The sequence below is a fragment of the Gavialis gangeticus genome, unplaced genomic scaffold, assembly GCF_001723915.1.
Source record: "Gavialis gangeticus isolate Ggan-Ray unplaced genomic scaffold, GavGan_comp1, whole genome shotgun sequence".
NCBI lineage: Eukaryota > Metazoa > Chordata > Crocodylia > Gavialidae > Gavialis > Gavialis gangeticus.
Window position 1 is genome coordinate 110,810,147 of NW_017728992.1, and position 14,522 is coordinate 110,824,668.

General features: G+C 39.2%; 1 protein-coding gene across 3 annotated transcripts in view; it reads left to right on the top strand.

Annotated features, from left to right (window-relative positions):
- Nucleotides 1–14,522, top strand: part of MAPRE2 (microtubule associated protein RP/EB family member 2) — a 122,196-nt gene that overhangs the window by 86,971 nt on the left and 20,703 nt on the right. For all 3 annotated transcript variants that reach the window (XM_019526910.1, XM_019526919.1, XM_019526928.1), the window contains one exon: nucleotides 1,542–1,755. In XM_019526910.1, the coding sequence (XP_019382455.1) occupies nucleotides 1,542–1,755 (214 nt within the window). The remainder of the gene's footprint in view (nucleotides 1–1,541; nucleotides 1,756–14,522) is intronic.

Consider the following 14,522-nt stretch of genomic DNA (forward strand, 5'->3'; position numbering starts at 1 on the left):
TTGGTGGGTGGGGGGCTGTGGGTTGGGAGCGAAGGGCCATGCTGAGGAAATGGGGTCATGCTGAGGAAAAGTTTGGGAAGCACTGGTTTAGGTATGGGGCCTTATGGTAAAATACTGTCTACTGGACTGTAATGTATAGTTGTGAATCAACGCTAGGATAGTTGTGTTGTGAGGGAAAAACTCGGTGTCATGGGTAGTGAATTTAACTGTCTGATGCCAAGAATTTCCTGTCCAGAAAACTGATGAATAGTCTGTATCTACCACAGGAATAAATACTATTACAAGTCAGTTATGAAGAGCTGTAAATAGTAAACCATTGGAATTGTGTACTATGGATGTAGCATTGTTAGAATACTTTAAGACAAGGTTGGAGATCTTTCTAAAGAAATACACTCTAGTTCAACTGTAAGGTATGACCTTGATGCTGGAATTACTGAATGGTCTTTGTTATCTAGAAGGTTATGAAATTTAAGTTTTATAAGTAGTAGCAAAAGAAGAAACTAAAACTGAATTAAAGTGATTTAAGTTCAAAGTACACAATCATGCTTTATGTTCTGTACATGTAAAATATCCATATTTTAAATTTGTCTGGAAAAAGCTTCCTGACCTCATTTTTAATATCTGTTCTGAATTGTTCTTGCACCAACTGTTGAATGCACCTTTCTGTTCTAGGATGCTGCAATTCAAACATGTCATTATTCCCCAAGCACTGCAGGTGTTTCTTTTTAAAATAGATTCTATCAGTGAAGTGTTGAAGATCCTAATGAGGTTTACTCTTCTAATTTCTCTACGAAAAAAAAGAGTTGTAGTATGTCACTACAGCATTAAAATATAAGTGGAAAAGATCAAGGGGCTAATGTATGAAATGTCACATGAACCCTGTCCTACAGACTTTCTTAAATCTTTAAAATACTGTGCATTTGGTTTCAGCCTTGTTATTTCCATCCCTCTTTCAAAGCTGTGACCACTCTTTTTTTTTTTTCCAAATGAAGATGGAATTCACTTCTGATCCACTCAGCTTGACCCTTTAATCGACAGTATGAAATGTTAAGCAAGCCAAGGTGGCATTCCCTTTATAACCGTTATCTGCCCACAGACTCTGGGAATGGCAACTAATTTCTGGTCTGCCATGGAGCAGTATCAAACCCTGTCATTATACTGCAGTATTGGCACCTAATCATTTTTATTGAATGTCTCATTTTGGTAAAGAATTTTCAAATAACGACACAAATGAGTTTCTCACAGACTCTGGTTTGGCATGTTAAGACTTCAGACAGTTTCCCAAACTCTCGCATGTAAACAAACTGTTCTATATATAGTGTGTATGGAAGGAAAAAATTATAAGGTTAAAATCTCAGTGTTACTCATTCTAACACAAATATGGTCTAGTTGGAACTCCCATCGTAGCTTCTGAAGTTACTGTTTCAGTAGACGTTGGGTTGAAGGTGTAGTTAACACAGTCTTCTTGTGTGGTTAGGCAGAGGCAAGTGTATGTCCTGGCAATGAAATATTACTGGAATTTTTTACCATTGTATCTACAGGTAATTCCAGTAGAGAAACTGGTTAAAGGACGTTTCCAAGACAACTTAGATTTTATCCAGTGGTTTAAGAAGTTCTTCGATGCCAACTATGATGGGAAAGAGTATGATCCTGTGGAGGCTCGACAAGGCCAAGATGCTCTTCCCCCTCCAGATCCTGGTGAACAGATCTTTAACTTGCCAAAAAAATCTCACCATGCAAACTCACCCACTGCAGGTATTGTATATTTTGGAGAATTCAGTTTCCTTAGTGGTGATGGCATAATATTGAGATAAGCTATCCATAGCTCATATAAATGAGTCCATTAATGTTGTTGTAACGAGTCCAAACCACCCTTTTTATGTTGGCATTTTGCGCTACCCTGGCTTTGGCCTCCTAGATTACATAAATTGATTTTTGATGGGTATTAATTTGGTTAGTTTCTTTGGTCTGATGCATTATCTTTCCAGACTATGGAATTTCCCATAATAAAGCCCAATGGTACCAAATGGTGAGGTGATGGTCTGTGGACTCTCTTGCTACTGCGTAAGATAAACTACCTAAGAATTTATTAAATAGAGAGCGCTCCCCCCCTTCCACCTTCCACTCATTCTTACAGGAAATTGCTAACATAGCCTGGTTTTATGATAACTGGAACACTTCCAGGTCCTAAGTGCTAGCCAAAAAGCAGAAAATAAATTGATTTTTATTTTTAAATGTGCTGATCATTCAAACTCAGTAATCTTCTGAGTGGGCAACATATAAGTAATGTGTTATAACTTTCAAACTATCATTGATGTTTATTACTACTTGGCATCTGTCTACAATAGGAATAAGCATCAAAGCTCAGATTCCATCCTATCCGTAGACAACATGGTCACAAAAATAAATGCCACTTTTTATCACTTTGATTTAACTAAGAAGAGAAGGGCAGCAGAGACTGCTTTAAAATACCACCCTTCCCCACCCTGAGGAAGAAAATGCTGCATTTTTGGCTTTAATCCCAATTTGAATTCCTAGTTTTCAGGTGTGATCAGATGTCCTTCCCAACCAGCTTCAAAGCAATGTTCAGGCAGCCTATAAAATCCAGACATGCTTTTTCCTGTTTTTTTCCCATGGCAGTTAACAATAACATGAAGTTCTTATAACCTATAAAATAGTATTCACATGACTAATACAGGTAGGATTTAGTCCTAGTTGTTTATGACAATTTACAGTTGCTAAATGGATCATAATACATTTTAAAGGCAATGAAAATTGGGGAAGATCTATGCACTAATACAAATGTGTATATATATACACAATTAAATAGGGGTGTGGGGGGGGCGATGTGTGCGCGCGCGCATGTGTGATCTCTCAGTGTTCATTTGGGGCCTGGCTGCTTTAAGTGTTCCTTCCTTAGCATGGTTCAACCCAAACCTGTATCAGAGAATGAGCATGCCAACCAGGCAAACTGCACTTTCTAAAGGAATAAAGTCTCCTATTCGATGTGTATGCTCGCATTTAACAATAGAGCACGTGTAGGGGTAGGTCTCGTGCAATTGCTCTGTTTTGACCTTTTATCTGAATAAAACTGTGTAAGGGGATTAGGAAGCAAGTTGGTAAGTATGCAGGAACTTTCTATAAATCAAGCCAGTAATCCTAAAAAATCAGATTATGCATATACACATCTTTAATATGCATGTACTGTATATACATATATATTAATGCACAGCTCTTAAATGCAGTGAAAATAAAGGAAATGTATTGTGATCCCCATAACAAGTTTAAATTGCCATGTTATTCAAGTAGGATTAAATCCTATCTGACTTACTCATGTGAATATTTTATTGATTTAATTGAACTGCTGTAAGAGTAAGATTAATAGGATTAAGCTGTTTGTAGTTGTTTACTCCACGTGCAGTATGTGTGGCAAAATTACAGTTGTTGTGGAAAATGTAACTGAATTTCTTGGGCACCCTTGAGGTTCCTAGAACATTTCTAGTACCACAATTACAGAAATGCTCAAAAACATATTTCATGATTTTTAAAAAGGTCACGTTTATCTCTCTCTACAATTTCATTAGCACAAAAGGAAAGAATTGACGTACAGTAAAATCAGTGTCAGCACTTTTTTTTTGAATGGTCAATTCCTAAATTGCTTGTTCACCTAACTTTTTTTGCATATTTTGGGGTTAAAATTGCAGATACGAGGGCCTAGCAAATTGACTACAAAAGCTGCTGGGTCCTTTTCTCTTGATTACAAGAGCTGCTGAGTCCTTTTGTCTTGCTGTGTCCTTTTCTTTTGATGTAGGCGTGTTCAGGATGTTTGTGCAGTTAAATTACTACTTTGATTAAGATAATATTCAGATTGACTTGAAGATGCAACTCTGCTTGTGGGAATATGCATGGATCTACTTTTTTCAACGGCATTCAAAGAATTTTACGACAGGTTTTCAAATGCAATCAGCATTAGTTTAACTTAATTCCCATTAAAGTTGATGGTAAAATTCCCATTGACTTCAAAGTGAGCGTAGTTAAGATAATTCTGAGCGCTATACATGTACATTTAGGACTGCATTTCTTGATGATATGTTTTATTTTCAGATTTAGGAAAATGCATGTTTTTCTAATGAGGACTTTCCTGCTTCAGTGCCAAGTCTGAACTTTAACACCCAAATCGTTTTATTTATCAAAGTTAAAAACCCTAGTGCAGTAATAAGTATCTTCATGCTGATAAATTGAGTGCTTGAAAAAATTGCAGAATTTGCAAAGCAAAATTCAGTTTTAGTCTAAAACTAAGCATGAAAAATTTCAGTGCAAAAGGTATATTTTGGAAAAGTCATAGGCTGTTCTAAGAGTTTAGAAATAGCTTTGAAGTTATTAATATGAGGTTTTTAACAAAATGCAGAACTATACAATTAATCTTCTCTTGTTCTTCTATAGAATCAAACCTATTCCAGATGTGCAAAGGTTTCATTGATCAAACCTTCAACTGTTTTATTAGAAATTATGTCTTTAATATGTGTACCAGCAAAAACAGCATTTACAAGATTAACTGTCTTTACAAGTGACAGTAACTACCATACATGCAAAACTTATTTTAATTTTATAGCAGGCATCTGAAATTCTTTGCATGTCCCATATTCAGGTAATAGTAGTGCAAATTAGACTTACAGGTAGTACGAGAACATAGATAAGTACACAAGAACTCTTCTCTGGATGCAGGATAGAAGGTACCTTCTGGAATGTTATGATTTAGAATGTAAAAAACGGGTATGCAGATAGACACTAACTTTTATTTCTTTTTTTTTTTTTAAACTTTTGTTTCCTTCTAAATCTATGTTAACGTAGTAAAATAATCCCAAAATAAATGTGAATATACTTAACTATAAGTCCACATGTGTATAATATATGTGCAGACTATTTATATGGCAGAGAATAAAGCTATAGTAATACTAATATTCCAGACTAATTTATAACTCTTTCCTAGTTATATGATATGCATTTTTAGAAATTAAAAAAGATTTAGCTCTTACTCTCCATATCAAAATTTAAATATCTAAATCCCTAAAGGCTACCTTCAAAATTATCCCTATGAGGTAGCTGTAGTAACTTAAAAATATTTTCAGTATCTTAATCTGATGCCAAATGCTTGCAGCCCCATGTCACTTAGCATTTGTTTACTGTTTCTGTTTATCCAAATTTGTACAAATGCTAGGTTTGGTCCCTATCCTTCATTTAAAACCTACATTTATTTGTAAAAAATAAATAAAAAAATTAAGCATTAAGAGGACTATGAAAACATGTATTAATTTTGTGTGGTTTCATTAGAAGTGTTTCAAGAATTTTTTTCTTACTGCTTCGGAGAGTGATCACTCTGAAGTGTCAATGCAGGTCACAGGTAATACAGCTCAGAAATTGCAACATAAATAGTCTTTGGGACTAATCTTCTGTGCTACCTCAGATTGCCTTGTCTCTGCCTTGGGAGGCAGAGCCGATTTGCTATAGAACCAATATGTTAGGGGTGGTGGAGGAAGTTTGATAATTGCATCTTTCAGACTCCTTAAAGTAACAGTACTCTAGAGCCCCAGTTTGCCACATACCATATTTACTCAAATCCAAGATGAGGTTTTCACCCCCCCCCACCGTCCCCAACTGCACGGAGATAAAAAAGCCTCATCTTGGATTCGAGTACTGACCCGGGACAAGTGTCAGCTTAGCTCTGGTTTTGTCCTGGGCTCAGGACTGAAGCTGGAGCTGAGCAGCTGCCTGCCCTGGGTTGGAATGGATTGCTAGATAGGAGAGGGGGCTCACAGCTGAAGAAGTGCAAGGTAACAAAGGGAACCTGCGTCCTGCCTCCCCCCCACAACTCTTTGTCCCCCCGTGCCTGCATAAATATTTTCCCATGTATAGAATCTCATTATTGGTGAGTCGTTTTATATTCAAAGTTGTCTTGGATTTGGGTAAATATTCCAGACTATTAGGGGAACAAATGTATAGGTTTTTCTATGTAAGGAGTGGTACCATAAGCACAGTCACCATTATGGGCTTTCAGCCAGGAGCATCCATTACTGTTATAGTGCCATCTGCCAGCTCAGTATTGCTATGAGCATTTAGTTGTTCTCTAATAACCTCTGCTTTACCCCACAGCCATTGTAAACTATCTGTAGGGGTAGGGTCAAAATTATTGCAAGGGATTAAAATTTTGGGGCTGTGTTTGCAGGATTTCTAATTCTCCTATAGAAAGCTTCACCTGACTGGATATTCTAATGAGGCTTCTAGGGCTTCTGCTTAATGTTGGATGCAAGTATTTCTGAATATATGTACAAATCTCAATAGATCGCAGTGTTGGAGGCCGAATGGGGAATTTCAGAAATGTATGAATAAAGAACAGTTTAGTATCTAAATAACTAATTCTATTAAGCTAAATTGCAGAAGATTCCTCAGTCTGAAGCCTGTTATGTTTTTTGCTTTGAAGTGTTCTCAGAGAGTAGGATGACTAAACCGGTGCTGGAAAATACCGGATCACATGATAGCTAAAAATAAGCACATCTATGACAGGAAAAATAACCAGGGCAGAATTAACTGTTTGTCCATGACTATTCACACAGAACCAGTGTGCTGTCTGAGGCTTCTTGAGGAAAAAAACCCCTGGTCTCTTATTGAAAAGGAAGAATACGTTGTTTTTATCTGTGTAGATTATGGCACATAATACAGTGTAAGGTGTCCTCTGAATTAATCATTTCTATTCAGAAATTGTTTTTGTCCAGTTGTATAGTGAAATTTGGATGTAGCATTCAGTAACACCTGGAGAGTGCCTAGAGACTCAAATTGGCAGGAATTAAACTCATAAAAACACATTTCTGCTATTTTTCTCTCCCTTCTTTCCTTCCACACCAAAATCTTCTCATCACCCTCCTTCTTGTTCATAAAGAGCAGTTGGTAATTGCAGTAAAAACATCTCTGCTTTCATTATACATGTAGCTCTTCAGTTGTCTGTTTTATATAGTAGCTAAAGATTGATTTATGCTCCTTCCAGCACTCCCATACAGAAGATGTGTGTATACTGAGACAGCATAATAAAATGTAGTCACAGTAAAATTTATTTTAAAGTTAAAGGACTTTGAATTTTGTGCTCAGGGTATGTGGTGGAATGAAGATGTAAGACTTTCCTCTGCAGAATAGGGATGGCATGTGCCCTGACAGTGCTAGATTTTTTCTTTTCATTTTGCCAATGTATCCAGGAGTCATAGGGAAGCGGGGCTGGATGAAACCTCTAAAGGTCATCTAGTTCAACCCCACTGCCTATCCAAACCATCCCATCCCATCCAGCTATCCCATCCCATCCCATACAGCAGGGAAATCATGGCAGCCAATGTCCAGCTTCTATAAACTGTTGTCAATACATGCTCAAGAGGTCCCAGGTAGAGGGCCACAACCCCCCTCTACAGAGGAAGGCAAAAACCTCCACACTCCATACCGATCTGACCATGGGGTAAAATCCCTTCCTGGCCACTGAGCGGAGGGGCAGGACCCTCTCACCAGGAACCTCTGGATTTGCTCCTAACAGGAGAATTGGCACACCCCAGTTGAAGTCCCCAGCCTTAACTGTAGCCAACACCCAGTGCCTCTAGGAAGGCTTAAAAACACACTGACATGTCTAGCAGAAAACGTGGTTCAATCGGTGTTGACATGGAAAACCCATCCGCAAGAATGAGAGGAGGGTTTAATTTTATATCACCTTGTAAAAGCAGTGACTGCTCAACGTAGGGAACCAGCAAGGGCTCTAAGAGTAATGACAGCTGCTGTTCTGGAACCTGGACTGAAAGGCTTGATGACGATTATATCATTGTAGCTTAGATGCAGTGGAAGAAGAGGGCCCAAGGGCCTTGCTATCTTAAATACTGAACAATCTGAATGTTTATGAACTACTGTTGAATTGTGTTACCATCCTCTGACTTTCACATGACCCAGAGAAGAGAAAAGATCTGTCAGTCTCTGCTAAATTACTTAGTGTGCAATCCTGATACTTCAGCATATTACTTGTTTTGCTATGATTTACTACTTTAAACTATAACATTTGTTTTGGACCAGCTGCTTGAATTCAAGTCTCCTGGTCCGACTCCCCAATTAAAGATTTTACTAGAAGCAGTATTTCCCCCCTAACAAATCCCTCCTCAGCGCCTTTGTAATTTATTTTGGACTGCTTTAAAAAAATAGTCTGAATTTACAAGTCATGCATACACATATTTTCATTAATACCTAATGAAAAAGAGTTGAAAATTTGTTGAGGGGGGGAAAAAGTGGGTTTTAACATTTGTTATGTTAGGTCCTAATCATCATACACATACTCAGGAGATTCATTATGTATAACTCCAGGGATGTTAAATGATGTTCTATAATGTGGTACAGAAGTGAGGTTTTTTTGAGAAATGGCCAATATAAGAGTCAAACACTGAGGTGCCTTTTGCCTATCGCAGCTGTGGCCAAACTTCCTACCCCTTCTGGCCAGAAATCCAAATTTTAACATAACTGAGGGCTACAAGACATAGCTTTCAAGATGCACATACACATGCCCCAGAGTCAGCAATTTGTGTGCAGCAGTCCAACACAAATACTGGTAATATTTTATTAAGTCACTTTTTATCCTCACATTCTTAGAATAAATCATACTAAAGACCAGAAAAAAATCAAAAATAGAAGGAACAGAGAGAAAATATGTTAAACTACTTCTTTCTTTTGGGAGCCACATTTTAATTCCTCAGAAGCTGCTGCTTGGCCATAACTGTGATAAAATATTAAGTAAGAATACCCAAGCATTGACCAGCATCTTGCTAGGTGCCACTCTCATCTTCAGTATATATAGAGCACACATAACTAATCTGAGCAACCCATTCTAGACTGTGCAGTGCCAGGGATGCACATTGATCGTTTTAGTTATATAAAAGCTCCCAGTTCTGCTAACTGGATTATTCAATGAGGTTCTACCCTTGTGGGCAAGTTGCAAACTTAAGAAACAAAATTTTAAGATTTTGGCAAATAACTGAGAAAAGTAAGGACATGTAGACAAGGGGCACCGAGTGATGCAGAAGGCTTAAATTACCTCTGAGATCAAGGATTAGATTTAGTTCTGTCTCAAATTAAAATAGCAGAAAATAGTGTCCTGCTAGCAAAATCAGCACACAGTTTTGGTAGACTTATGCATGTTAACACAGCTGAGGGGAAGCATGCAGGAGCACTAATTCCTTTCTTTTTAAAAACCAAGTGAAGGGGGAAAGGGTGGAACCATTGGCGATTGATTGATTTAGTGAGTTGAAAAGCTGTCAATGAGTTCAGTGATATTTTTACAATTTAAGCTTCCTGATTTTTTTTTTTTTTTCTCCTTGGTGGCATATGTCAGTAATATTGATTTCTTCTTTTAGCTGTTTGTTATGGATTTAACAGAAGAAATTCTGCAGGTAGTGTGATTCATGGTAGCATTGGCCATGAATGAGGCAGAATGAAATGCTTGTGTGTGTCCCTCCACATCATATTTATGCAAATTTCCCATGCACAAAATTGCAGATTGTTTTTCATAAATATTAAAGTAGCTGTTAATTACTGACATAACTTCAAAGGTAATTTGCCTTAGGGAGAATACAGGTCTCCTATAGAACCAGATATATCCCAGAAGTCATATTTAAACAGAATTGTGGATCTGTTAATTTGAGTATATCCACTCTGAGCACTTAAATGACTTGGCATTCTAATGTAATATGTTTGTAATTGGCAATGAAAGGTTTGGGATTGTAGCAGATTATACAGAACGTATACAATTTTATTCTGTTTATAAAACACTCCTGTTTAGCCAAAGAGAAATAATATGGATGCTGTAAGAGGAAATAATTAGGTAAAATGAGACTGATGGTAATTATGGTTCTAGGGCATAATATACACTGTGAAAATGGTAATGTTTTTGATCTCAGCTTCATCCAATGTATATTAAACTATCAAGAAAAAATAATTGCTATCTTCCGAAACCATGAGGATGTGAAATTTTCTTACACTAGTGGTAATATAAGAAGTAATATGAACAGGTACAAACTAAAATGAGCTGGGTGTTAATTCAAGCAACTGTGATGCTGGTAACAAGCACAGTCACACTGAAGCTTGGTCTCTGAGTTTGGGACATCTGTTAACCCTGTTGGCCTGGGAGGCAAGAGTGTTTGATAACATTCCAGATGCTGAGGATGATCTGCTTCGTCTGCCAGGGCTGAATGAAAGAGCTGCTTCTGTCGCCCAGTATATTATAGAGAGTGAATCACTGTGTTAAACATTACGCTGTGGAGAGGGGCACAGCTGGAATTTGTATGGGCTGCTGCCTAAGCAAGAATATCTGGTCAGTATTGCTGTTCCTGTAGCACTTTCAGTGTGCAAGGTACTTAGCAGACTGGTTACAAGATACGTTCACTACCCATAAGAATGAATTAGTGGTTCAGGTGGACTGCATGCAGTTGCAGAGGATATTGGAGGCAATCAAAGCCTGTATTAATGAACAAGTTAAATATAAAGGGCCTGTATCTTGTTAAGCTGTTGGGCACTTAACAAGGGATTACCTTGTTATATATCTATACAGCAACTAGGACAATATGAGGTTGATCTTTACTGCCCTTATCTATGCTAGGTAAATAACATTTACCTACTTGCTTTGCATAGGTGGTGACTTGTATTAATAATGAAAGGAAATTATGTTCCAGTAAAGGAATAAGAGAGACTGTCTGCTACTATTTGGCTTCAAAGAGATGCTCAGATTCCCCTTTTTGCCTTGAAATGTATTTCACTTTACCTACCTGCTAGGATAGCGATGGGAGGTGAAGCAAGGTGTTTTGGTGCCACTTTAAAATAGAGGATTTTATAGTAAGAAACTCTTCCGTGGAAAATATAGTGCCTCAGCAGTGAATTGATGGAGTGGTTCCAGATTTATGCTGTGGTAACAAACCCATAGATTTATGCTTTTAGTTCTGCTCTCCTTTCTAGGCGTTCTACTGAGAGTTCTAATTTACAGATATTTAACTGCTTTAAAAAAAGACATTTTATCATCCTGCTGGGTTAAATTTTTTAAAACTTTTTTTAATTGAGGCTCTGTTGGAAATGCCTTTTCCCTAAAGGATTTCCCTGAGGCCAAACTGGTATTTTATAGAAAATGCAGTAAAGCTTGCTTTAATACAAGAGATCTTAAATTAGAGCTCCCTGGGCATCCTTTGCTATTCAGATTGCATTTTGAGCAAGCTCTAGCTTATGCCATCTGGAACACTTGGATTATTTAGCTTTTTTAATATATCTGCATTACTGATTGCTGTTGTCAGATCATCCTGTTTATTTAGGGCCTGATCCTACAAGTGAGGAGCACCCTCACCCCCTGCCAATGTCATTTAAGCTTTCTGGTACTTAGCAACACTCATTACTGAAGTCTGAAAAGGCCACAGATATTCATACTTCAAAATATTTCTTTAAGTGAATATTATGTGCTTTCCAAATTTTTTTAAAATACCTCTAGTGATTTTTGACATGTCACTCTAAATCATACTTGCCTTGCCTTTCTTAGTCATCCACACTTGCATATTGCCCATCCCCAAGCCATTTCTGTTCCCTCATGGTCTAGCATGCAGATATAATTTGTGCTACTTCTTGTAACCTAGAAACTTCATCTTTCTTTTATTACTCCCCAAGATTTTCAAGTTGTAAGAGTCACTGCACCCAATTTGTTGAAGCAGTGTTTGTTAAATAAGGAGGCTGTCATCCCTGCAAAGGATCTAATTTTTTCTAAGGAAAAATCTTTTCTTTCTTGACTGATAGTTTTCAGTTCACTATATTTAGAATATTGTAAGTAGTATGTACATGTATTTGAAGATGGCAGGGCCAAATTAAGCACTAAAATGCTTTTCTAAATTATTTTTAAAGTGTAATAAGGACAGAATTTAGGTGCCTAAGCCTAATAGAATGGCGTTCCAAAATCTTGTCTGTTTATAGTCCAAGAAGCTATAAGCACTTAAGATTTTGCCAGTAAAATTACTAGACCACCTAAATTCTACTATAGCAGGCTTACCTTTTCAGGGCTTGGGTTGAGTCCCAGGCTCGACGGTCTGTTGTTTGATTGGTGAAGCCCACCCACCAATCTGGCGGTAGCACAAGGGAACCAATGCCCTGCCTTTTTCCAAAGGGAGGGGGCAAGGAGCAGCTGGACCTGAATCAGAACTGTGCCAGCCAGGTCCAGAGAACTTTGGGGGTGGAGCCCCTGAAGAGTATAAAAGGAGAGCGTGCTCAGCATGCTGGAGAGAGATGACAAGGGACAGCAAGGAGAGAGGAGCTCTGGAGACAGCTGTACTTGGGACCCTGTTTGAGCTTCAGTGATGCGCGAATCAGCCCACAGGGATCAGGCTGTAGTTGCTGCTTGAGGTGGCTTGAGCCTGCAAACCTGGCAAGCATCTGGGCAGTCGGTGTGCAGATTGGCACATGGAGAATCTGCCCTGGGACCAGCTCATGGCTGCTCAGGCCTCAACCGGTGTGCAGGTCAGCACACAGAGAATCTGCCTGGGAGCAGCTCGCGGCTGCTCAAGTTAGCCCCGACCCTAGGCCAACTGACCAGAACCCCGCAGTGTGGCTCCGCCTTTAACTAAAAAGCCCTGGTGCCAAGAGCAGGGCCTGGGAAAAGGAGTACCCGCTGTGTGAGACCAGGGAACCGGAGCCTGTAAGGGTTGGGCTCCTGCGAGAGAGAGCCCTGGGCTGCCCAGTATGGGGTGGTAGGCCACCGAGGATTGCCAGAAGCACCGCTGGAGAGAAGCTGTCACGGGATCGGCCTCCAGGGGACGAGCCTTGGCTGCTTCAGAGAGGAAGCGTGAGTTGCTGGGGAAGCGGGCCCTGCAAGCATGGCAGGCATGGGACAGGAGGGTCTGCCACCTCCACCCTCCATTGCCGGAGGGGTGTGTCCACATCCCAGGGCCCTAAAGGGGAGGGACTCCAAGGAAACCCCTTGGGGAGGTGCTGAGTGCACTCCCTATTTTGGGTGATTGTTGTTGTGTCAAGGTCTATGTAGCTATGGGTATTCCTTAAGGAAGTTTATATGGTTCATGTGTTCTTAATGTGTTAATATGTATATTTGTATTGTTAGTTGGTGGGTCTGAGAAATATTATTATTAACTTATTTGGGTTATATAAGTTGATTTCCTGTATGTGTTTATTGTGCTGTAACCTTAACTATCTTGTTTAATGTGTTAATTATTATATATGTTGTAAGTTATATGGTTTATGTGAATTGCGGGATATTATATGTAGTGTCACATGCCAAGCTTTATTGTAGATATTTCATGTTTTATCTTAAGTATTTATTATAGTAATAAATTGTATATAGTTAAGCACTTGGTCTCAGCCTGGCTCTGTAGAGAGGAGAGGGAACTGCTCTAGTAGCCAGCCCCTCCATCAGCACCCTGCCTGACCCCCACCACTGTCTTTAGAGGACAGGGCACACCCCCCTGGGTGTACCCAGACTGCACTACTACTGCCATTAGTTGGGCCTTAGTTGTGTTCAGTGTCTCACGGCCTATAGCATGCATAAAACCATTTGGGGTTCACAGACCTCCACTCCAAAGTGGTCCATTCCACCAACCTTGAGTCCAGCACAAAACACAGTGGATGCTTTCATTCAAAAATGTGAGCAGTGGTGGTGGTTGTCAACCTTTTACATAATTTCAAAGATTTCATAGACATTAGGGCTGGAAGGGACCTCAGAAGATCAGTGAGGGTCAAAGGATCCCAGCAAGATAGGTGTCCAAATGTTTCTTAATAATATTCTAGTTGTTAAAGTATTTGCCCAGGAAATGGGAGAGCTGGTCCTAGACTGAGTCTCCTCAACCCAAAGGGATTCCAGCACCAATGTGCCACTGTAAGAGTGTCTTTACCTACAGGGTCTACACAAGGCCCCTCTCCCTTTGAAGCTAGGCCATTGTGCAGTGTGGCAAGCAAGATTCATAGGGCCAGAAAAAATAAGCAAGAGGGTACACAGCTCCTGGGAGTTCTGATCCCTTCTCCAAAGCTTGCTTATGCAATTTTAATGGCTAGAAAGCTAGCTATTTGTAATCTCCTAAGTGGTAGAATTGTAGGCCCAGTTCCTTTAAATAGGCATCCCATGTGTTCTAGTGCTTTGACCTTCCATAAGGGAATTTAGCTGGTACAGTAGCTAGCATAGTCTGTGTGACTAAATCGCAAGATCCTAACTAGCTTGGCTAACTAGTGTGTCATTGCTGTTCCTCCCAATCATCTCTCAGCTCTTTGACAAGGAAGCCTACAGACATCATGCTGGGTTATGGTGGGGGATGTCTCTTTGAACCAGAGCTTATTTGTGGCATTAAGATTGCAAAGTTTCTTTCAAAGTCTATGCAGTTGGAGTCAACGTTTCTAGCTTCAATTTCCTTCTGGCTTTAAAAATAATTAAGGAAAGTAAAAAAAAAAAAAAAAAAAGTCTGGGGTGTTGTATCTGTGCAGCTGTG